Source organism: Camelus bactrianus, chromosome 11 (genome assembly GCF_048773025.1).
Source record: "Camelus bactrianus isolate YW-2024 breed Bactrian camel chromosome 11, ASM4877302v1, whole genome shotgun sequence".
Lineage (NCBI taxonomy): Eukaryota > Metazoa > Chordata > Mammalia > Artiodactyla > Camelidae > Camelus > Camelus bactrianus.
The window spans coordinates 80,572,793-80,598,113 of record NC_133549.1 but is presented as its reverse complement, the minus strand read 5'-3'; the positions used below and the strand labels follow the sequence as shown (position 1 = coordinate 80,598,113).

Sequence of the window (25,321 nt, the reverse complement as noted above, 5' to 3'; positions counted from 1 at the left end):
ACCTTAGTGTTGTGAAATTTCCTTGGTGTGAGTAGTTTTTATCTGTTAAGTAAAATGCCTGGTGGGCTCTCTTAATATGGAAACTCATATCCTTCTGTTCTGGGAAATTTTTTTGAATTATTTTGTGTTGATCTAACCCCCATCAGAGACACACACACAAACACCTATTTTCTCTTTCCGGACACCTATTGCTTGAGATATCAGTCCTCCTGTACTGAACCTTTTTTCTCTCTTATATTTCGTCTCTTCATTGGTATTCAGGGGGAGATTATCTCGGCTTTACCTCCCAATCCTTCCATTGCATTTTTTTCTGCAATATTTTCCCCTACACTTATTTTTATTTCCTGACAAAAAAATTTTGGAGTTTTTCTTATTCTTACTTACAGATATAATAACTTCCCTTATCTTTCGGAGAATCTCTAGTCTAGTTTAAAAAAAAGTTCTCCCCTGTCCTGCATTGTTTTTCTTTCCTTTTAGTTTCTTTTAAATTATTTTTAAAAATTAAACAATAATTTAAAAATTAAAAGTTCTTATTTCTACTGGCTTTAGTCTTTATGTTAGTAGCTCTCTTCAGTGTCTGATGACTTGTGGCTATTTGTTCACATTTAAGAATAAAGCACCAGAAAGATGATGAGAAGACATGTGTGTGATAACGTGCTTGTCTGGGGCAGACTTCGCTGGGAGGGAAGCTGGCTGGGCTCTTTACTGGGGACCCCAACTGTCAGTACTTGGGACTTTATTCTCTTGGCCTAGTCAGTCTCCCCATAGAGAAATCCTCTAATCTCCTGTTCAGAGGGAGGTGGTAATAAAGGGGGTTCTCAGTGTACCTAGAGCTGAGTGGTTGGAGGGTTTACTACTGAGTAAGCAGAGTTTGATTAATCCCCCCCTTTTTAAGTTTGGTATCCCCTCTCTCAGCTCTGTGTGGTGTCCCCAAGTCTACAGTCCTTCTTCAACCTCTCCAGAGGGTAAGCTTCTAAACCACCACTGGGGATGGGGAGGGTAGTAGCCTGGCTGCCTAGGGTAGTGGAGAGGCACTGAGGGCCTACTGCTTCTCATGTAGACCATCGAGTAATCCTCTTCCTTTCAGTCCCACATGCACCCCTACTTTTGGGGCAGCCTCCAACGCCTTAGCCACTCTGAGTTTCCGCAGTGCAGTTCATTGGGCCTCTGGGCCTCCCTCACTGTTGGCTTGGGTTTCAGCGTTCTTTGCTCTGCTAAGTCAGTTGCCATCTGTTCTGCTTTCCAGTTCAAAAACTTTGCTGTCACCTCCTTTCTCATTCTCTTTACTGTATGTATTTCTGGCTTAAAACATCCCTTTGCTGATATTTCTGATGGTTTCCAAGGGAGCAATAGTAAACCCTTGTGTTCAGTTCACCATGTTTGATCAAAGTTTGTGTCTTCCTCTTCAACTTCCCGTCCCTACTCTACTTCATTCCTTTTACCAGTTCTCCCTAATATTATATAATATTAAGTTCCTGCCCTTTGGCAGATCACCAGCTCCAACCAGTCATTCTCCTACCTGGTCACCAGGGTAAGCAATGTGACAGGGAAATCCAATGCCATGAGCTTTCTGCTTTTCTGTCCTTTGCAAGCTGCACATAGAACTACTTGCCTGCTTTCCCTCCATTATATCTTATTCTCTTAAGACTCTTAGCCTTTGCATATGCTGTTCCCTCTGGGGCCATCCTTCCCTTCTGTGTCCACCTGATAAGCACCTCTTCATCCTTTGAGTCTCATATAAAGCACCACTTCCTCAGAGAAGCCTTCCTGGCTTTCCCAAGCAGAGGAACGAGCCTGCTCCCCCATGCTGTCTACTACTCCTTGAAGGCTCTTTGCACATGGGATTGGATTTGTCATTTAAGGGCCTCTTCACCCAGCTACACAGTAAACTCCCCAAAGATATCTTCCTTTTTCATTTCTTAGCTCCCAGTGCCTTGCCTGGCATTGAGCAGGGAAACAAAAAAAAAAAAAACCCACTGAATACACGAGAGCAAGCCTGATTTCCCCCAAACCAATCAAACACTTAACTATTCAGATGAATCAGGGACCTAGCAACTGAATCAGAGAAAAGCCTACACAGGCAGGTTCTGAAACCCCAATATGTGTTATGTTTGCTTTCAAGTATATAGAATGAAATCAGCTCCTCTTTAGATTATACAATCCTTAAAACACTGTATCGGAATGATTTGCAATTAATATATTGATCCCTAGCCCAGGTAGTAGCTTATTTTCTGTTGTTTGTATGCAAGTGATGACTTTGCAGTGCTAGAAAATATATTATTCCCCTAAACTAGAGAAACATTTCCTTTACAATTTCGATTTCACCATTAACTTTCAGCAAGGATTTTTTTTATTCACAGGTGGTATAAATAAATATATGGAGAATAAGAAGGCAAAACCAGCCCTGGATGGGAATAAATACTGCCTCACCTGCGATTGTGGGAGGTATGCAAACCACCATGCATCTGAGTTCTCTTGTACAAACTGTAAAGTGCTGTACGTGTTGGGCGCTATTACTATCATTATTGTTGTTTCAAAGACCATTCATTGTATTTTTGTAAAATCCACGTAAAAAGCAGGAATGATATATACCCCAGGTTCTAAAGATAAGAAAGAGGAGGCTCTGAGAGGCGAGGTGGCCTCACCAGATCGCCGCACATGTGGTGGCCCAGCTGTCACCCAGGGCCTATGTTCTGGGCACAGCCCGCAGTCCTAAGCTCCAGAGACATCACATCACTCACCATGACTGTATACTCGGTCTGGGCTCGGATGGCATCCTTCAGGAGTGCCAGCTTCTCTGAATCCTGTAAATGGACCAGAGACGCTGCTCAGTGACAAGACAAGCCGTAGAAGCAGGTAGTCCCGGGCCGAGTGGACGGGCAGCCCACAGCGGCCTTGCTGGCCTCCCTGAGGCCCCTCAGACCCACAGGACTTACCGGCACATTGGCTGTGGGCTCAGCGATGGCTTTCACAAAGCGCAGCGCCTCCGGGGTCGCCGATCGAATGTTGTCCACCCGTCCCTCCTGGAACCGACGGATGGATGCGCTCTCGTAGGTGGGCACCAGTCGCCGGTGGAGCCTGCACAAGATGAAGGAGGAGTGGCAGGCGGGGCTGCCTTCTCAGGGAGTCATAAATGCTGCAAGAAAAATAGCCTCGGCTGGCTTTATTTCTACAGTCCTGACTTCACTCGGCACAGTATTTCATTTTAATGCTAATAGAATTCTGGAGGAGATTCCCCAAAGATGAATGTTGGGGAGCCTCGGATAACGAAGAGCTGTGTACACTTCCATGTGTGGGTGGGACTGCGTGGATATAAAATAAGGAAGTAGTGACTGGCAGCTTTTTTTTTTTAAAGTCCCAATCAGGTGGGAAACCCAGAATTGTCTGTGAGACCCCATAAATATTTGATTAATAGCACAGAATGGAATAATTCATCATTCCCACTCTTGAGGGAATCCTGTTTTATTTAAAAACAATTCAAGCATGACCTGTGAATGGAAGCATGGATGGAGGGAAGGGGCCTTAGTGCTCGTGGGTGTCAGCTGTTGCCCAGGCTCTCTGCCCAGGAGCAGCGGGGGTTTCAAACAGACCCACGGGTACCACGGCTGAGCCTCTCCTCCCTCATGTCTGTGATGGGAGGAGCAGCGGCCACTGCCTCCACCCGCCAGGGCACGGGAACTGAGCAGGCACCCCTAGGCTGGCACACCAGGCTGGCACGCACCCTTCTCACCAGTCAGGAAAATCGCTGGTGTTGGGCGGGGAAGGGGAAAGACACAGAACTCAGGGAGGGGCAGTGACAGCCCAAGGTTACACAGCAAGTCGTGGCCCTGCATCTTGGTCTCCTTGGGGCATCTCTTGTGTACTGGGTGAGCTCCAGGAGGGGGAAGACTGTGTCTGATTTAAGCACAGTTGCTCGCCAAGAGGGTGAATAACCTTCCAGTTCACTTAAGACTCATTTCCCCGAGACTCTGGCAGTGAAGCTCATTTATGTATCTCTATAGCCCGTGGGGGCAAACACCCTGCTGAGCACTGGCCGGTCACTGATCAACACCAATTTAGGCAGCTTCCAGGTTTCTGCTGAACCTAGGAGTTGATTCAAATTTTTTTCTGTTACAGTGGAAACTCTGAAGAATGTATTCCACTAGAAGCCGGTCATATTTTGCCTATTCAATGAGCCCTCTGGCCACATCCAGTGACAGCAAAGCTGCCTGGAGGGTAGAGGAGGGGTGCTCCGTGAAGTGTCCACCAGCCTTTCTGGGCTTTGCATCCAAAGCACTTAAATGCACGCCAGTGTGGCACCAATGTGGCAGTGTCCCCAGGCGTGGCACTGACCTCATGGCCCATTTTAGCTGCATGCAATCAGAGTCTCAGAATGGCATGGACTGCAGTTCCAGATGCTGGGTCCTGCCACAGCTCAATCCTGGCGAGGACTCGGTGTCCCGGTGATGAGAACAGTCCTCGTGTGAGGCGGCATCAGCCTGACAGACGACACTCTGAGTGGCTGCACTCCTTTCCCCAGGAGTTACAGCCCCGCATGGGACACTGGGATCTGGGATGCCACCTACTCGTTAGCGAAAACCCCTTGCCCTGGCTTGATCCAAAGTCACTTTCTGCCTCCCCTGCTTGCAAACCAAAAGCAGGTTCTGGTGGGCACAGTGCTATTTACTGGCCGTGCTGGTTTATGAGCTGCCGCTTCTGGAACCCTGGGACCAATTAGGAGCCAGCCCTGTCTTGAGGAAGGGCTAGCCTGCATTTTACTTTTAGCCTCCTGTAAAAGTCCAGTTTGGTTCCCTCCCCTGCCCTCAAACTTCACCTCCCTACGCCCTATCTCTTCCCCAGCACAGAGCTTCCATTGTCCAGACTTTTCTAACCCACACACCTGGCCGTGCCACCCCAGGCTAAAACTCCTGCAGTGTCTTCTCATGTCTGTGACAGTCCCTACTCTGTCCCAGGAGTGCGAGATACTCAGAATACCATGCCTGGGGGACAGTCTGGAAAATAGAGTCAGTACATCAATGAACAAGGTCATTCGCGTGAATTAGCAACTGCAACAAAGGACAAAGAACACAGTGTGGTGGCAAAGGGACTGAGGCGGCCTCTGAGGGCTGACACTTGGGCTGAGACCTGCGCCATGGGAAGGAGTTGGTGTGTGAAGAGTGGTGGTGACAGGTGGATGGGCAGAGGCATGGCCAGGGCTAAGGTCTGGAGGCAGAAGAGAGCTGGGGAGGGGTGGGGAGGGTTGGGGAGGGTCCCAGGGGAGGCTGGTTTGCAGGGAGCCTTTCTAAGCCTGGACTTTGTTCTGAGCATGGTGGGAAGCCACGGGGAGCGTTCGTGGTGGGAAGTGATAGAATTTGATTTGCATATTTCCAAGTTCATGCTTCATGAAGACAGGATTATAGGGACCAGAGTGGAGGCAGAGACCTGGGGGCTTGCTGCGGTTGACCAAGCTCAGGACGATGGGGGGCTTGGGATGGGCCAATGGCAGTGGATGGAGGGCAGACATTTGGAGGAGAACCGACATGAGGTTGGGGGAAATGAGAGACAGAGACCAATCAAGCTCCAAATCTTTGACTTGACCCACTGCGGGGATACTAGCTCCATTTCCTTACCAAAGCTAGGAAGACTGGGGAGGAACCACACCACCTCAGGGCCCCAGGTGGGCTGGATGAGATCAGGAGGAGAAGCAGCCTTCCCAGACTGCATCCTCCTCACCTGTGTGGCCCTTGTTAGGTCTGCGCCCCTCCCCTGTGAGCTCGGTGCTCCTGGGCCATTGCTTGCCAGCTTCCTGCAACATCCTTTCTTTTCATTTGAGACTGCAGTCACACTCTGAAACCCAGTTAGGTGACACCTCCATCCATACAGCCTGCCCTGGTCATACCTCCATCCTCTAGGCCCACAGAAAGTCACCCCTCCCCCTCCAAGATACTTCTAGAGTCCAGAGTAGCTGGTGAGTCAGCCCACCTGGGCCGGCCGTGCTTACCTGTAGAAGGCCAGCTGGAGGGCCACCTGAATAAAGGCATCGGGGCTGCATTTCTGCTTCTTAATGAATGTTTTGCCATAGTCATCAAACTTATAAACAGTGAAGTCGAGATTCTTGACGATTCTGTGGAAGGAAAAGAAAAGGTGCTTTCATTGCATGCAAAACAGAACACACCCACCGCACAGTCTAGTGGAGTTTCTGGAGCTTGGTCTCTGTCCTAGTGCTGCAGGTGTCCAGGACGCCGTCCCTGCCCTCCAGGAGCACGTCAGAGACAGGCCTTGATGTATGGAAGTGGCAGAGGGCGTGCCCATCAGGGAGGCCCTGAGCTGAAGGTGAGGCTTGGCCAGGTAGGGCAGTGGCTCTGCTCTGGAGGTGGGGGGAGGTGGGCCAGATTGTAGGGAGGGACTTGGGGACACTGAGGGACATTTGCATGGGCGGGCAGAACACTGCCCACAAACAAAGTCCTAAACGCCCACAGAAGTAGGCTGAAAGAGGCCATTCATTTGACCTGTTTGGGAAGGTGTGCCTGGCATCCCTGTGGACTCCTTTGGCATCCCGGCCATCTGGGCAGGCCCGCAAAGCCCACTATGTCCAGCAGAAAGCCCGTTTCTCTGATGGCTGCAAGCAGCATCTCCTCACTGAGGCTCCTTCCTGCTGTGCTATAGGAGGAAAGGCCTGGGGCCTGGCCCCTGGTCACGGTCACCAGAGCAAGAGCTGCTTGTGCGGGCAGGTATAGCACAGCGGTAGAGCATGTGCTCAGCATGCATGAGGTCCTGGGTTCAATCCCCAGTCCCTCCATTAAAAATAAATAAATAATAAATAAATAAACCTAATTATCTCCCCCCCCAAATGTTTTTTTTTTTTTAACCAGAAATTTAAAAAAAGAAGAAAAAGCTGCTCATCTAGACTTTGCTGGTGACTGAAAACCCATTTTATCCCCAAATGGCCACTGAGCCTCTCGTGATGTGCCCAGGTCTTTGCTGCCCTCAAATCACTGTCAGAGTCACAGGAAGATTCCCTGAGTCTATACTGAGACCTTCAGCCCTGGTTTTCCCCCCACTCCCTGTGTTGATGAATCTCCTCCTTCATAATGAGTCTGGGGTCGGGGCTGACTGCCTGCTGGAGCAAATTCAGCAAGGTCCGCACCAGTCGTCCACCTGCCGCGTGTGTGTGTGTGTGTGTGTGTGTGTGTGTCTGTGTGTCTGTGTGTGTGTGTGCGCGCGCGCGTGCACAGAGCCCTGGGTGGGCAACCCTGACCCCCACTCCTCCACCCCCAGGACTTGATGTTCCCTGCCTGCCCCTTCTGGAATTATTCCTCCCACATCAAGTGAGCTCAGCTCTGGGTGAGGCCATGCCAGGTTCTGGGGACCCATCAGGACTCAGAGGGGTCCCAGTTCTCATGGGAACTCACCCCTCAGTCTGGCCTGTTGATGTACTGTCCCCCGACAGGCTGAGCTCACGGTCACCACCGCCACCTGGAAACACTCAGACCCCACCCACCTTCCATGGGCAGCTCAGGGGCCCGGGCTCCTCCTGCTCCCCCACCTACAGGCCTCTCTTGGCTCTTCGGGTCCTCAGGAAAGGGGAGCTGGGGCCTTGGGAATCATGTGATGCCTGCTCGAATCCCTGAGAGTAAGCGGGTTCCTCCCTCCACCCAGGGCTCACCAGCCCAGCAACTCACTCTCCCAGCGGCCTGCTTGTTCTAAGAACAGCCCCGAGGGTTGAGATCCAAGCACCATTTTACAAACAAACACCTGAGGCCTCTCTCACTTCCCCTGAGAAGCCAGTCAAGCATAGCAGATCACAGTAGACTAGTCCTCCCCACCCCTCGGACTCCAAGCCTGGCCACGCCTTGTCCTGTTCCCTTGCGCTATTCCCACAGTCTCCTCACTGTCTCCCTTAAACCCCCTGCACAAAATCCTCCAGGGGTTCCTCCCTTGCCCCACCTTCCCTTTGGTGCCCCAACTCTGGCCATTCTCTCACTTGTTGGCCTCCAAACCAGTCTGATCTCTTATGAACCTGTTCCCTAGCTACCAGCACTACAAACTCCTAGCCATCCTTCAAGTCCCATCTTTGGAAAACCCTCCCTCATCGTTCTGACAGAATCCGGCTCCCGAGTCCTCTTTGGGTTGAGGTCTGAATGCCTCTCTGGTTTTGGCACTTTTTACACCTGACATTTTTGCTTTGTGTGTGTGTTTATTTGGGGGAGGTCCACCTCCTCCGCTAAAGTATGGAGCTCAGGCCCCGTGGCACCTTCATTTCTGTGTCCCCAGAGCCCTACCACAGGCCTGACACACACCCGAGCTCTGCACATACTTGATGAATGAATGAATGAAAGAATGGGTGAATGAATGAATGTCCCCATGCTCACTTACTGAATGAGGGCACAAACAACCAAGGTCCAGATCTACTTGCCAGCGCCTGGATCCCACCACACCTCGCCACTGCCAGCGCTGGCCCACCCCCCGTGCCTGGCCCTCTTGCCTGGGTCCCGTTAGGGCCAGCACTGTCCTTAGGAGAAAAAGACCCCCTTGTCAAGTTGCAGTGGAAATTCAAGCAAATTGAAATAGCTTGGATTCAAATAACCTATTCAAACCAGTTGTTTATGACACCCCCGAAAACAAGGGATGACTTCCCCACCTTCACTCTGCTCAGTCAGGTGGAACCTGTGGGAAAAAAATAGCTCCACGTTTGCATTTTATGGAAATGATGGACACTTTAGCAAGGTTATTTCCCTGAAAGTTATAACTCCCCTCTACTTTGGCTACATTTCCATGAGGGGATGGGCGGAGGTGGGTGGGAGGGGCGGAGGAACTAGGGTCTTTGGAAGCTTCAAGGATGCCTTGGCAGCTGGAGGGTAGGGGGATTTGGAGGGTGACCCCTGGAGCATCACCCCAAAGAACCGGGATTCCCCTTACTGTTGAAGTTTTTCTGCCGAGGAGGCTAAGAGGCCTTGAATTTCTGGGGAGCATTTCCACCTCAGCCTCCGGGGCGCTGGGAGCTCACTGACGGAGTCAGCTCGGACCATCTTCTTGCTGCTCTTCACCCTGTGGGACAAAGAGGGGACCTCCTGTGGCCCCGCGAGCTGCAGGCTGCAGGCAGCAGGCAGCTTGTTTCTTTGCTCTGCAGTCAACCTTGCTGAAGGAGTTTCAGTGGGTATGAGCTGCACCCCCCAAACCAGGACACAGATGAACAGGTGCGAGTTCAGGGAGGCCCCTCAAATTAGTGAGTAGTAGAGCCAGAAGTCCACCCAGTTCCACCTGACCCCAAAGCCTAATTGTTCTTTTCCTGTTTTGCCATTGGACCACGCTACACCACTAACAATTAAAAAAAAAAAAACGCACAAAGAAATTAAACAAGCAAATTGTGATGTTCTGCCTCTGAGGGTTGGTTTGGGGTTTTTTTTTTTTTTTTTCAGTGATCCTAAAGAATTCCTAAATCATGGATTTAGATTTAGAACTTAGATTCAAGAAGAAGATTCGAGGAGCGAATGAGCACAATCGGGACTGGAGGAAGGAACCAGGTGTGTTTAAGGGACAGAGAAATACTCAGCCTGGCCAGCCTGGAAGCTAGGGAGAGAGACTCAGGCCAAGAGAGGAAAGAGGTGTGTCTCAGAGACCTCCCCTCTGTGCTGGGTCAACAGTGGTCCAGCCCTGACTCCGGACAAGCAATCAGTACTGACCTGGGCTTCCCTGGACCAAAGCAGAAGTTCCTTTTAAGCTGAGAATTCTTGGCCAAGCCTCTTCCTAATTGCCTTAAACCTGTTACCCAGTCTGCCCCTTCTGTCCATGACCCATAAAGCGTATGATGTCTCATTCAAGTTGGATTTCAAGTTCATCTTTTGCAAAGATACTTTCCAGACTAATGCGGCCCCCCGGTGGCCACCCACATTTTTCTTGGCCCAGCCTGGCAGCAGCTCTGCAGTCTGGCTCTGCCTCGCGTGGCTGCTGGGGCTGGGCCCCGCCCCTGGCCAGACTCACATGTGTTTGAGCAGATGCTCCGTGCACTGCACCAGGACGATGCCGTCAAAAGGGGAGTGTTCACACACCACGCCGCAGGTGCCGTCTCGGCCCACCACAAACTGCAGTAGGAGGAGAGAGGTGAATGGACCTCTGGGACAATCAGCATTTCAAACCAGCCCCTGGGCTCCTGCGGCCTCTCAGTGGGACCTCTTCCCCGGGGACACCAAAGCACATCATCTCCTGAAAAGAATGCTGCACGCAGTTGTCCCGGTCTGAGAATACAGGGGCCTCAAGACAGCTCTAAACTGTGCAACCTCCGTCCCACAAATGCTCCCGGCAGTGAAGGTGGAGCCCAGAATTCCTGGCTCAGGCAGTCCAGTGATCCCTAAGAGCTCACCCTGAGGCTGTGTAACTCTCCCCAGGTCGTGGGCCAGCTCCTTCGGCTCCGGTAAGCCTTGTTTCCCCTCAACAGTGCACATCGGGGCCACCACCCTGGTCTGCCTTGTGTGCTTATGTGTCTGATGGTCCCCATGCTCAATAATTTGGTTCAACAAGTGATGAAAGATAACGATCCAATTTGGCCAGTGTGCAGATTCCTAGGGAGAAATAAAGTATTCCTTGGTGGGAGTGAAGGAAAGGCGTACAGAGGAGGCCCCATGATCTGCTGCCTGGGCTTCGAGTCAGGGACCATGATTGCAATTCCGCAGTTGCCACCTGCCAGTAAGGAGAGTTTTGACGAGACCCTTCAAGTCTCTGGCTTCAGTTTGCTCTTGTTTAAAATGGATCTGGGGGGAGGGTATAGCTCAAGCGGTAGAGCACATGCTTAGCATGCACGAGGTCCTGGGTTCAATCCCCAGTACCTCCTCTAAAAATAAATTAATACATAGACCTAATGAAATGGATCCAATCAGGCCCAGGTCACAAGATCAATAGGAGGATGTGGGGTGGGGGGAAGGTCTAGGAAAGGGCAACAGGGACTGTCAGGACGACTTCTGAATTTTTTTCTGACTGTACAAAGGCTGTATTTAGCTGACCCAGAAAAAGGGCAAGCACAGTATACACCAAAGGACTGGGAGAAAATAATGTTGAGATAAGATTTGTTTCTTAAAGCTTGACCCCAATAAAGTGGGGCTGCCTTGAAGCCCGCCTCAGCACAGCATCACACTGAAGAGATCATCCATAAACACGCCAACAGGCTACTGACACCTTTCCTGAGACCTCTTCCAGGGAACTGTACAGGGAACTGTACCACAGCACCCCTCTGAGTGGACTCGCTGTCCTCCGCAGTCTCTCACACAGTGTGCCCGTTGTCTGAACCTTTACCCGCCCCCTTCTTCAAACAAATGCATTTCCCACGTAGTTTCTCCCAAGATCCATCCCTTGCAGGCTCTTTTCTCTCTTCCCCAGTGGCCCCTGCTCTTCTGTCCCGAGACTTGCTCTCGGTCCTTCCAGTTCAGGTCTGCAGAGCCTGTCTGGCTTTTCCAGCTCACCTGATAACCTGTCCTGCCTGCGAAAAAGAGCCCAGAGGTGGGCACGGTCGTCCGCATGAGGCAGGAAGGGGAGGGCTGTGCCCACTCACCCATTAGGGCTTTTCTGTCCCTGTTGCTAAAAGAAAGGGAGGGAAATGATGCTTTTTAAAAACCACGACCAAGGCTTACTATGTTTCAGGTCCTGTGTTTCCAGTATATCATTTCATTCCCACAGCGGCTCCATGAAAGATTACAAGCCATTAGCACCACTGGTGGAGGCTAAAACAGCCAGCACAGCAGCGAGAGAACTCATCAGAAAGAGCAGAATCAATATGCAAGCCAATAAAAATGATAACCCGCAGAACATAGCGGACAGAGAGGGAGAAAAACCGGAGGTGGCCTATAAATGCTCATCATTGTGAACGACGCTAACTCAAAGCACAGAGATTGTTGGCTGCTATTTAATACGATCATTGTGAAAGTGTGGTGGCTTCAAAAATAAATAAGGTTAGATTCAGGATCAATGTGCTGGGGGAAAAGGATGGGAAACAGGAATGAAAGGCCCAACCTTCATCCTATTGCAGGAGTATTTCTCTCTGGGCCAAAGTGAATGTCTTGTCTTTGGGCTGATGTGTGAATGAAAAACATATGAATTGCCTTATTTCATTTTATGACTTTTCTTCTGTGGAGATGCTACGCTGCCCCACTTCTCAGGGATGGAGGGATGGAAGAAGGTGCTTCGAAATGGCCAGGCCAGGGTGATGGAAATGCAGAAAAGCTGACATCTCTGGCATCCGACAGGATTCCTGTTGCATGTGTTGAAGACTTGTTTGATGGGAGTCCCTGGCACTCCCCCATCTTACTATGTGTGATCGGGGATGGTGAAGGAGCCCCAGGTCTGACCCAGAGACCCCATAGGAAGGTTGGGAGCTTGAGTTGGGTTTGGCCACTTACTCCTGAGGAGTTCTGGCCAGTCCAGAGGCTGACACCTGTGGTATGTCGCCAGACCCTTCAGCTCCCTTGGCACCTAATGGAGCATCCTGGGCGGCAGAAGCTGGTGAGTGAGCCTGCCGGACATGAGCACATGCTCTCTCCGCCCACTGGCCATGTCACGGGGAGGCTTACCTGCAGGGACTTGTCATACCAGCGGTTGGCCCCATTCTTGCTGCAGCCTCCGCCGTGGAGGAGCTGGAGCGCCCTGTTGGCGTCGCTGGGCTCCAAGCCTCCCGGGGCGTCCAGGCACACCAGACAGATGCAGCGCTCGATCATATCCAGAGAGTCCCGGTTGGTGGAGTCTGCAGGGTGGGCAAGCATGACCTTACTTAGCACCTGCCCTGCCCCAGGTCTGGGGTCCCCTACACGGAGGCCCCCCACACCACAGGCTGACACACATATGGACTTCCGGATCTTGAACCAGTCCTGACCCCTCCCACTCTCCCAGGGGGTTGGGCTGTGAAGTCAGTCTCACTGTCCTGAGCTTCCGTGCTAGTCCCAGGGGCCAGCTCACACTCAGGATCCTTGCAAAAGTCCCACCTTCCAGCTGTGGCCATTTCTGCCCCCCAGTGAGTAGTCGTTGGTCCTGCCTGCCCGCTTGAAGTGTGGGGGGGGGTCATATGGGGCCTTCCCCATGGACCCTCAGGCCAGCTGTGCCAGAGGAGAACCTCCAAGTCCCCCAACCAACGGCACCCCCACGTCACACCTGCAGACCGCATCTGTCCCATAGGCAAGTTTATTTGTCCTGAACTATGCTTTGCAAACACTTGTTGCCCAAAAGTTTTAGTCAATTTCACATGAGTGTTGGACATAAGAGAGTGAGGGTGTTGCTCTCCCAGGCCCCCACCATCACCCCAGCTGTTGTTTCTATGCAGAGGGCAAGTGGAAGGGCCAGGCTGCCCCTCAACCTGTATCCAGACGAGGTCATGGGGACCACTTCAGGCACGTATAACCCACCAGGACAAACAGACTGAAAGCCTTGAGTTGTTGCAGGAGACACGTCACAAAGGGAGCTTGACTTCTTCCCTGGGTGGACAGTGGGCATGGGGTTCCTCCTGGAATAGAGCTGGGCCAGCCAGATGGGTGCCCCAGGCAGCTTCATCCACTGAGCACACGAAGACTCACAAAGGCCACCCAGTGGGACCTAACTGTGGCCACAGCTGGTACTGCTGGTACCTCTTCTCCCAATCAGGAGTCTATGTGGTGACTGCGTCCTTTCTCCACCGTCCTGTACAGGACGTGATCAGGTCCATCACTGGGACCTGATGGTGAGGGCTGTACATCGCCCAGATATCCTGAGCTCTGGGCTGGATGCAGTGCAGGGCTCACGCCTCCTCCAGCCCCAGAAGGTTTGGTGCATGTTATTTGGAGGTAAAGGGGCATTACCTGGCATTTTCCAATACCCAGACCCCCTTTATTCATAGAACACCTGGTTTCTAGCTGGGCACATGGACAAGCGGACCTAAAGCTACATCTCCCAGCCTCTCTTACAGCTCGGGGAAACCATGTCTCAATTCTGCCAACAAGATCTAGAAACACTATATGACAGCTTCCAGGAAACCTGCTTAAATACAACTAGCATGTGCTCTTTGCTTTTCTCCCACTTTCCCTCCAGCCTGTTGCCTGGAACACAGGTGTGATGGCCAGAGCTCTAGCCTCCATTTTGGACCAGGAGGATGCAGGCCACATCCTCACAGCAAGAGGGAAGAGCCCTAGCCACCTATCAGCTCTGGAGGGCTCAGATCTGGTATGCATGAGAAAGAAACCTCTATTTTCTTTTACTCACTATTATTTTGAATTATCTATCACATGTGGCCACATTAATCCTAACTTATGCCAGAAGCATATTCTGGGGGCTGAAGATCCCTCCAAGAAGGCAGTGGACCCTCTTCTTGTTCCCTCCTGTCCCAGCATCAAGGAAGGTCCTGGGGCGGCCCTGGTCTTGGCCCCCCTATTTCCTGTAGTCAGTTCTGTGCCCTTTGCTTACACAGCCACACACTCCTCTCAGCTCCTGCCTCTCCTCCTGGACCTCAGGGGCTAATGTATCAGAACTTCTCTTTCCAGAGTCTGGCCCCCTGCTCCACTGCCCCCCGACCCCCACCTCCAGTCTGGAGCCTTCTTTCCTTCCAGAGCTGTAAGCCAAGAAATGCACCCATCATGTCTCACAGTCATCTGGAATCTGCTTTCCTGAAGTCCAGGGAATGTGTGGGAGCAGGTATGGCTCCCACACCCTGAGGCTCAGGGTCTCCCTGCAGCCTCTGTTCACCAACCAGGTCCTGCCTGTCGGGCAGAGCCAGGTGCAGCAGCACCTTCCCCAGTCGGTGGGCAGCTGAGTGAACACACGGCTGATACTGCCAGCGCGGGACCACATCCGGAACATGCCTGTTCCTTCCCCAGACCATCGAGGGGCCTGGGGTGGTCCTTGAAGTCGTGTCTGCTCCTCCCTGCTCTTGGCCTCGCCCTGGCCTCTCTGGGCTGTCCTCTGCTCTCGGCATAGTCAGGCTCGAGTGAGGCAATCCCTAAGACCCTCCCCTCGGTTTCCTCAACACCTACTGGGCACTCGGATGCTAAGGCCACCTGTGTTGTTCTCTGCTCTGCCCAGGTGATTTCTCCAGGTCCATGAGAGGTGTCCACAGACGTCCTTGAGTGAAAGGAACCTACAGTCCCCACCCTCCCCTTCCTCCTTCCTCTTGCAAATCCTGGGGGAGGGAAAGGTCTTTCACAGGAGACCTTCCACGCAGAGGAGGTTGACCAGCAAGCCAGCCCACCCCCGGGTTATCTGTTCCCTGTATCTTGTCTGGAATATGGGTTTGGGAAGCACTGTGTGTTCAAGACCCCTGTTGATCCCTATGGGGCCAGGATGACGCATCACCTTCTGCATGGTCTCTTGGGCTTTCCTGCCTCAGTCTGATCAACTTCAAGGCTTTGAGCAATGCCCTGAGGGTCTAATGGGAAATGAGACCCCATCTTGGCCTGGGGGAAGCTCCCCTCCCCTCTGTTCCTTAAGTGTGATGCAGTCACCATGTCACCCTCTTCGACCTGAAACTGCCCGTGAGGTAGAATCCAAACTTCTCAGCACGACCCCCTGGGCTCCATGGTTTGCCTCTGCTGCCCCTCCGGATCACTGCCCCTGAATGCCTGCATGGACCTCACGGGAGCCTCCCTGGACACCTGTGCGCATTTGTCCCCTCACCTCTGTGCAGGCTGCACTCTGGATGGGGGCCCTTCTCCCTCTCTGCCTATCAAAGTCCTACAGGTCAAACCCTCCCGACCTCCTTAATCCTCTAACAGTGCCGCCCCTGTGCCCGGCGTGGGAGGGAGCAGCCCAGACAGCTCCTGCCCTCCGGGAGCCTCACACTGGAAGCACGCCAGCTCGGCCACCTGCTCAGGGTGATGAGGACCCTCTGCTCTGTCCATCAGGCTGGCCTCACATAGTACTGGAGCCCAGTGCTGGACTGGCCACCTCTACACACACCGCCTCCTACAGCACAGTGCCTGACCCTATAGTGTGTCACCCTGCCGCTGCCCCAGACCCCAGACGCTGACAGTCCAGACCCAGGAGCCCCAGTCTGGTCCCCTCCTTCCACATCTTTGAGCTCACAAAGAGCAGGCCCTGGTCCCCAGCCCAGGTGGCCACAGGAAAGTGTCCATGGCTGGCAATGGATTTGAGTGTGCAGGGACAGGTAAGGCTGACAGCTATGTACACAGCTTAGAGAAGGAGCCCAGAGGTGCCCAGCCAGCCCCTTGAAAGTCAGGAAGCTACTACCTTTGAGACACGGAGCTTCATGAGATGGGGTAAGGTGGGGAGAGCAGGGGAGAGGTGGAGACAGGGAATGGATTCCTTACCCTCTATGAGGCTCCCCACCCTGCCCCTCTCGGCTCCTGTAGAGTCCCTGCCCATGGCCATGGGGCCCGACCCTGCACTGAATGCTATTCTGGGGGTCCTCTGGGCTCGGTCTGGCTTGTGAATTCAGAGTCTGGGGAAGCCTTGGCCAGGCCTGAGTCAGATTAAGACAGGCAGAGAGGAAGGGAGAAGCGCATCAGGATGGAGGTAACAGAGCTGGAAAAGGCTTTGAGGGCTGAGCAGTAGACACCCAGACTTGTGGGTGGAGCTTATGAGTGATGCCCAGCCGCCAGGGGAAGGCGTGGGCCTGGAGGCCAGCCGAGGGGCTATGGGCAGCCCCGGTGCCACACACTTCGGCCCTGCTGGCCATGTCTCAGCGAGCTCTGAGAGCCCAGGCCTGGTATCTGCCTACGAAACAACCCTAAGGCTGTTGTGGAGTGGGCAGGCTGCAGCTCCCCAAGAAACCCACAGCAGGCTTGTCCAGCACAGAGGCTGGGGGAGCCGAGGCTTGGCACACTCCTTCCCAGCTGGGTAACTCGAAGCTGGCAGCAAAAAAGGACAGCTTCCTGAGCATCAGTGCCCCAGCCGCCTCCAAGCAGGGGAGAGAGACCCCCAAGAAGCGGCTGAGCCATCACCACTGCGGGCAGGTCGGGCAGGGCCCCGGAGCTCAGTGACGACCAGCAGGAACTGGGTCCTGGCTCATTAGACAGAGTGGAATGGGAGCAGGACAGCAGAGCTAGGATGCCAGGTGGCCTTGCAAATGAACTCCCTGCATACAAGTAGCTGATCGGTCAAATGCTGACAAGTTTATCATGTAAGGCAGAAAATGAACTGCACCTAAACTCATCCACCATGACTCTGGTCCAAATGTAATGGAAACAAACACGGGATAGTGGGCTGGAGGCACACAGCAGGAGCCGTTTGTCTTGTGACACCCTCATTGAGCACATGGAGGCTCGTTTAATGTGGTAAATCAATCTTCCTCAAGGAGCCCCTGCTTAATAGGTACAAGTCGGAGTTGAGTAATAGGAGGAGCTTGCTCTGCCACCCACGCCTGGGGAGTTGACAGCTTCGGCGATGCAGAAATTCCAGAGGCCATGAGGCCTTGGAGGACCCTGGAACTTCTGTTAGAGGTTGAAAGCGTACAAAGTGTGACTAAGGTGAGCAAAGATGAAATGAACACAGCACCTCTGCCTATGGACGGCTGCAGAACCCAGCACACCCACCTGGGGCATGCACACACATGCAGACACACACAGCCCTCTCTGGGACACTTGTCTTCTCTGGTCTATTCCCTGAGAAGTTGACCTGTGTCAGACTTCTACTGTCCTGCCTCACATGGTCCAGGGAGATGGAGGCACTGGGCCCCTTCTCAGATGCTTAGAGCTTCTAAACATTCGGCACTCTCTTCTGAGCATCTTTCTTCCCCCAGATAAAGGAACTGTATCGCCTTTTGGGAGGGAAATCTACCATCACATATCCCAGTTTCTTCTCTGACTTTTGGGGTAAATTTTATACTCCCAGATCCTAGAGATTATGAGAATGCCAACAAAAGTAACTCTTGCCCAGTGAAACCTGGCTCTTGCAAATCAGAACTGCTTTGACTTTATTTATGAAGCCTCTTTAAAGAGCTCAAGAGGGAGGAAATTCTGCTTCCAGGGAGATCAGGTAGACTTTTCCCTATTTGCCCCACTGAAAACCCTCGACATTATATTTAAAACAAACATAAGAAAACTATGAAAGATAGAAAGAAGAAGGCAGAATGACTAGGGACCTCAGTACCCAAGAGACAGCATGATGTTAGGTTCTTTGGTTAAAATTGTGGTCTGAATTGTGTCCGCCTCCCCTCTTGAAATTCATATGTTGAAGCCCTAATCTCCTCATGTGACTGTATTTAGAGACAGGGCATTTAAAGAGTGAACTTAGGTTAAATGAGGTCATAAAGATGGGGCCCTAAACCAATATGACTGTTGTCCATTTAAGAAGAGGAAGAGATGCCAGAGTGCCTGTGCACAGAGAATAGACCAGGTGAGGATGCAGTGAGCTGGTGGCCACCTGCAAACCAGGGAGAGAGGCCTCAGGAGAAACCAGTCCTGCTAACACCTTGATCTTGGACTTCTAGCCTCCAGAACTGTGAGAAATATCCTTCAGTTGTTTGCATCACTCAGTCTGTGGTATTTTGTTATGACAGCCCCAAGAAACAAATAACTGAGTTTTCTGTTGTACTTAAAATATCCCAGACTTGAAGATGAAGTAGCTAGCAACATAAAAACACAAACAGGTATAGACAGAAAAAAGCCCAACCAAAGCTTTCTCTCTTTAGCCATAGGACCAGGTAAGGGGAAGACTAGCAAGACAGAAGACTTTTGGATAATAACCACCCTCCCCGACCCATGCCAGCAATGGCCAAGTGGGAGGCCTAGACTTCTCCATTACCAATCTGTAATGAGGCATCTCAACCTCTGGTGGTATCAGGGAAGGCATGAGGTCAGATAGAAGCTGGGGCTTCCATCTTCATTGGGTGGGAACCGCCACAGTTGCTCCCCGTCACCCATAGCATCAGTAGAGACCATGTGGGGAGCTTGAATCCCTACTCCCCACTGCCAGTAACAGAAAGTATCCTCCCTGGGGTGCAATACAAGCCACACGAAGAACCTGGACTTTTCTCCCCACCTGGCTGTAACAAGGCAGCGCCTTCTCCCTTCCCCTGCTGGAGCAGTGTCAGAGGAAGCCAGCTGAAACAGAAGGTTTAAATAAGATCCAGAGTCTTGTAACATTATATGTCTAGATTTCAATAGAAAATCACTTGTCATACCAAGAAGTAGGGAAATCTCAACTTGAATGAAAAAAGGCAATCAATGGATGCCAACACTGAGATGACAGAAATGTTAGAATTATGTGATAAATATTTTAAAGTCAATCCTCAGAAAAATGCTTCAACAAGCATTTATGAACACATTTGAAACAAAATAAAAAACCCAGGTCTCAGCAAAGAAATAAAAGATATAAAGAACACTCAATGGAAATTTTAGGAATGAAAAATATAATAACCAATATAAAAAGATCAGTGAATTGGCTCAACAACACAATATGGGGGACAGAGAAAAGAATCAGTGAACTTGAAGATAAGACAGTAGAAAGTAGTCAATCTGAACAGAGAGATTAAAAACAGCGACAACAGAGCTTAAGAATCTATGGGACAAAAGATCTAACAATCATGTCATTGGAGTCTCAGAAGGAGAGGAAAAAGAGCTGGGCAGGAAAGTACTCCGAGAAATGATGATTGAAAACATCCCAAATTTGGCAAAACATAAAACCTAAAGATCCAAGAAGTTTAGTTAACTCCAAAGAGGATAAATTCAAAGAAATCCATACCAAGATATATCATAGTTAAACTTCTGAAAACTAAGGACAAAGAAGAAACTCTGAAAGCAGAGAGAGAGAAATGACACTTTGCCAATAGGGGAAAAGACAATTCAAATTACATCACATTCTCAAAAGAAACCATGAAGTCTGGAAGGAAGAGCATAACTGCGTTCAAGTGCTGAAAGAAAAGAACTGTCAACCCAGAATTTTAAATATACCAAAAAACATCCTTCAGGAAAGAAGGGGGAAGGAGGTGGGTATAGCTCAGTGGTAGAATTCATGCTTAGCATGCACGAGGACCTGGGTTCAATCCCCAGTAACTCCATTAAAAAAACAAATTGAAAAGGAAGGAAAGGTAAAGTCAAAACAGTCTCAGATAAGGAAAAACTAAGAGAATTTTTCCTCAGTAGAGCTCCCCTAAAAGAATGGCTAAAAGAATTTCCCTCTAAAAAATAAAAATAAATTTAAAAAAAAGAATTTCCCTCTAAAGAAAGGAAATTATACAAAGAAAAGAACACTGGAACATCAAGAAGGAAGAAACAACAACAGAAAGAGTAAAAATATTGGTAAATAAATTTTCATTCTTTTTTGAGTTTTTAAAAATTGTTTCACTGTGGAAACAAAAATTATAACACTGCCTGATGTGGTTCTACATTTATATTAGAGAACACCTGTAAGATACTTACTATAAATGGGGGAGAATAAAGAGATATAAAGGATGGTAAACTTTCCACATTTCACTGGGCAAAATTTCAACACTGATAAATAATGATAAATTATGTGTATATCAGGTAATACCCATGGAAACTAGATACTCTAAAAACACTATAGATAAATCAAAGCAGAATTCTAAAATATGCTCAGATAACCCATGGGAAAGTAGGAAAAAGAAAGCAAACAATCATCAAAAAACAGAAATTAAAAACAGAGAAAACGAACAAAGAAATAGAATGGCAGAGTTAAACCCCAGCTTGTCAATAATTCTGTTGACAGAAATTGATGAAGTAGACTGAAAAACACGTCTGAGCTATATTCTATCTATAAGAATCTCACATCAAATATAATGATATAAGTTGGTTGAAAGTAAAAGAAAGGAAAAGTACATATCAAATAAATATTAATGAAAAGAAAGCAGGAGTAGCTATATTATTATCAGATTAAGTAAACTTCAGAGCAAAGAAAATTATGAGAGATGTTGAGGTATACTACATAAAACAAAAGGGTCAATCTATCAAGAAGACATAGCAATCTTAAATGTGTATCTACCTACCAAACATGCCACAAAATATGTGAAGCAAAAACTAACAGAACTAAAGGAAGGGTGGAGGTATAACTCAGCGGTAGAGTGTGTGCTTAGCATGCACAAGGTCCTGGGTTCAATCCCCAGTACCTCCACTAAAAAAACAAAAACAGACCTGAAGGAAGAAATAGACAAATCAGCAAGTGTATTTGGAGACTTCAACAACCCTCCCTTGATAACTGGTAGAACTACAGAAAGTCACCAAGGATACAGAACTTAACACCATCAACCAACAGGTCTAATTAATGTTTATAGAACACTTCACCCAACAACAGCAGAATGCACATTCTTTTCAAGTGCCTGTGGAACATATATGCCAAAGTCGACCATATCCTCGGTCATAAAACACCCTCAACAAATTGAAAAGAATTGAAATCTTATAAAATATGTTCTCTGACTGCTGGAATCAACATAAAAACATAACAGGAACAGTTCTAAACATTTGGAAACTAAACAACACCCTTTCAAATAATCCATGGGTCAAAGAGGAAATTTTAAAGGAAATTAAAGCAAATAAACATTGAAATGAATGAAAATAAAAATATGCCATATCAAAACTTGTGAGAGACAGCTAAAGCTTTGTTGAGAGGGAAAGGTATAGCACAAATGTTAACATTCGAAAAGAGGAAAAGACTCAAATGAATAATATAAGCTCTCACCACAAGAACCTAGGGGAAGAAAGCAAAATAAACCCAAGACAAGCAGGATGAAGGAAATAACAAAGAGCAGAAATCAATGAAATTGAAAACAGAAAAAAAAAAAAAAGCAAGAAAATCAATGAAAAGAAAACTGACTCCCTTTAAAAAATCAATCAAACCTCTAGCAAGACTAACAAAGAAAAATAAAATAGAGAAAAGACACACTATTAGGGATAAAATAGGGATATCACTTTAGACCCTGCAGACATCAAAAGGATGATGAGGAAATACTATAAACAACTCCACAGACATAAATTTGACAACATAGATGAAATGGACCCATCCCTTGAAATGTATAAACTACCACAAGGCACCAAATATGAAACAGATAATTTGGATAGCCTTATAATTATTAAGGAAATTCTAAGTTTAAAACTCTACCTTCCCCCCAAAATTCTCCAGGCCCAGATGGTTTCATTGGAGAATTCTACCAAGCATTTAAGGAAGAATTAACACCAATCTACATAATTTCTTCCTGATAATATGAGGGGGAAATACTTCCCAACACATTTTATGAATCCAGTGTTACCCTGACACCAAAATTAGACAAAACAGTACACCACCACCACCACATGTGTGCACACATACGCACACACATACACACACACACAACAACCAACTACAGATCAATGACCCTCATGAATATAGATACAAAAACAGTTAACAATATACAAGCAAATAGAATTAAGCAACATATAGAAAGAATTATACACCATGACTAAGTGGAGCTTATTCCAGGGATTCAAATCTCGTTTAATATTTGAAAATTAATCAGTGTAATCCATCGTATTAACGGACTACAGAAAAATCACATGATTATACTGTGTTGATAGATACAGTAAAAGTATTTGACAAAATTCAACATCTATTCATGATAAAATCTCAGAAAACAAGGAAGAGGGGAACTTCCCCAACTTCATAAAGAACACCTACAAGAAAAGCCTGTAGCTAACATCAAACTTAAGGGTTACATGCTTTGCTCCTAAGATGAGGAACAAGACAAGATAACCCCTTTTACCACTGCTATTCAACATAATACTGGAAGTTCTGGCCAGGGCAATAAGGCAAGAAAAGGGAATAAAAAGGATACAAACCAGAAAGAAAAAAAAACTTTGCCTATTTTCATACGACATGATTTGTTTCTATAGAAAATCATAAGGAAGCTACAAAACAAAAGCCCTCCTAGAACTCATAAATAAGTTAGAATGTCACAAGATACAAGATAAATAGATAAAAATCAGTTGTTTTTCTGCATACCAGTGACAAACACATGAACATCAAAATTTAAGGTATAATACCATTTACAATCATGCAAAACAACTGAAATACTTCAGTGTAAATCTAACAACAACATACAGGACTTGTATACTGAAACTACAAAACACTAACGCAAAAAAAAAAAAAAATCAAAGATGATCCAAGTGAATGGAGAAATATACCATGTTAATGCATTGGAAGACTCAGTATGATGAAGATGCTGTTTATCCCCAAATTTATATACAGGCTTAACACAGCTCCCAACAAAATCCCAGCAAGACTTTTTGCAGATATAGACAAGATTACTCTAAAATCTACAAGAAAAGGCAAAAGAACTAGAATAACTAAAACAATCTGGAAAAAGAATAAAATTAGAGGAATCAGGGTAGCCAAGTTCAACACTATTATATAGCTACACAGCCATGAATGTGTGGTATTGGCAGAAAGATGAACACACATATCAATGGAAAAGAATAGAAAACCTCAGAACAGACCCACATAAATATGCCCAATTGATTTTGACAAAGGTGTGAAAGTCATTCAATGGAGGAAGGATGGTCTTTTCAACAAATGTTGTTGAAGGAATTGAACACTCATAGCCACTCCCTGCCAAAAAAAAAAAAAAAAAAGCTTGGATAAAGATCTCACATCTTATAGAAAATTAATTCAAAATGGATTGTCAACTTAAATGTGCAATGTAATATTATAAAACTTTTAGAAAAAATACAGAAAAAAAATCATCTTTGGGATCAAGGGCTGGGCAAAGAATTCTTATACTTGGCACCAAATGCATGGTCATAAAAGGAAAAATTGATAAATTGGACTTCATCAAAACTAAAAGCATTTGCTCAGTGAAATACCCTGTTAAGAAGATGAAAAGACAAACTACAGATTAGGATAAATTATAAAATCACATATTCAATAAAAGGTTGGTAACATATATTAAAACAACTCTCAGAACTCACAGTGAAAATACAAAAACAAAAACAAAAAAAACCCAAACCCAAACCCCAAACAATCCAGTTAGAAAATGAGCAAAAGACATGAAATGATATTTCACCAAAGATGAGACATAGATGGAAAATTAGCACATGGAAAGATATTCAGCATCATTAGAGAAATGTAAATTACAACTGCAATAATCTATCATCTATCAGAAGGTTAAATCAAAAAGAAAAATTGTGACAACCCCAAATGCTGGTGAGGATGCACAGAAACTGGATCACTCCTATGTTGCTGATGGGAATGTAAAATGGTACACTCTGGAAAACATTTTAGCAGCTTCTTAAAAAACTGAGCATGCAGATATCATGTGACCTAGCAATTTCATTCCAAAGCATTTTTCCTGAAATGCAAAAGTATGATCACACAAAAACCTATGCATATACGTTCGTAATAGCTTTATTTGTAACAGCCAAAAAGTAAAAACAATTCAGATGTCCTTCAATGGGTGAATGATTACATCACTCATTGTAATGCATCCACATCATGGAATATATAAAAAGGAGTGCACTATTCACACATGCAACAACTTGGATGACTCTCCAGAGAATTATCTCAGAAGGTTACATACGGCATGATTCCATTTATATAGCATTCTTGAAACAATAACATTATAGAAATAAAGAATAGACTAATGGCTGCTAAGGGTTAAGAAGGGATGGGGCTGGGAGGGAAGTGAGTGTGGCTGTGAGGGAACAAGAGGGATCCCTGTGGGGATGGAAATGTTCTGTACCTTGACTCTATCAATGTCAATGCCCTGGCTGTATATGAAATTTGTAAGCTGTTACTCCTGAGGGGAGGGTGGGGGGCGAGGAAAGCTACAAGTGAGTGTATTTCCTAAAAGTGTGCGTGCAGCTACAATTAACTCCAAATAAGTTTAATTTAATTTTTAAAAAAGAACTCAAGAGCCAACAATTGCTCTTTCTTCTGGGTTCTAACCACCCTTCCCACAAAAGCAGATTTAAAGAGCTACCATACTTCCAGAATTAGGGGAGGGGCGATGAGCAGAAAGGGCAGTAGATACCAAAAAAAAAAAAACCCTCCAAAAGCACCTCTCAGCTGCCTTGTAACCAAATATCATTATGCTGCCTATGAAACAGAAAGTGAGGGCGAAATGGAAGAGAGCTGTCTGGAATGTGTGCACACAGAGCATGTGGTTCTTGGGGAATCTGGGGGAGGCACAAGAGCCCCCCAGAGTCAATAAGGGGTTAGGGCTCCACACAAGGACTGCAGGGTATTCAGTCAGGGGCCGCGGGCCACTGTCACTGACCACAGGGGCGGTGCCCATCCACAGGTGTCTATTTTCAGTTCACCAGATTTTTCAAGAGAGGCTGTGGGCTTGCACAGAACATCCCCAGAGTGTTTTCCCAAATCTAATAAGAATTTTCCCTTAGCGAACACCTCTGTGCACCAGGCGCCAGGGCACCCTGCTCTGTAGCCCCTCCGTGTC

The 25,321-nt window shown here is 47.9% G+C and overlaps 1 protein-coding gene and 1 non-coding gene across 2 annotated transcripts in view; one reads left to right on the top strand and one right to left on the bottom strand.

Annotated features, from left to right (window-relative positions):
* The window catches only part of CHAT (choline O-acetyltransferase), a 52,624-nt gene that overhangs the window by 7,730 nt on the left and 19,573 nt on the right, over positions 1 to 25,321 (bottom strand). The window contains exons 8-13 of the mRNA XM_074374473.1: positions 12,537 to 12,706; positions 9,961 to 10,061; positions 8,899 to 9,027; positions 5,981 to 6,103; positions 2,937 to 3,078; positions 2,742 to 2,804 (exon numbers count right to left, since the gene is read on the bottom strand). Of these exons, the coding sequence (XP_074230574.1) occupies positions 2,742 to 2,804; positions 2,937 to 3,078; positions 5,981 to 6,103; positions 8,899 to 9,027; positions 9,961 to 10,061; positions 12,537 to 12,706 (728 nt within the window). The remainder of the gene's footprint in view (positions 1 to 2,741; positions 2,805 to 2,936; positions 3,079 to 5,980; positions 6,104 to 8,898; positions 9,028 to 9,960; positions 10,062 to 12,536; positions 12,707 to 25,321) is intronic.
* Positions 20,938 to 21,009, top strand: TRNAA-AGC (transfer RNA alanine (anticodon AGC)). The gene has a single exon. It is a non-coding gene; the product is annotated as a tRNA-Ala (tRNA).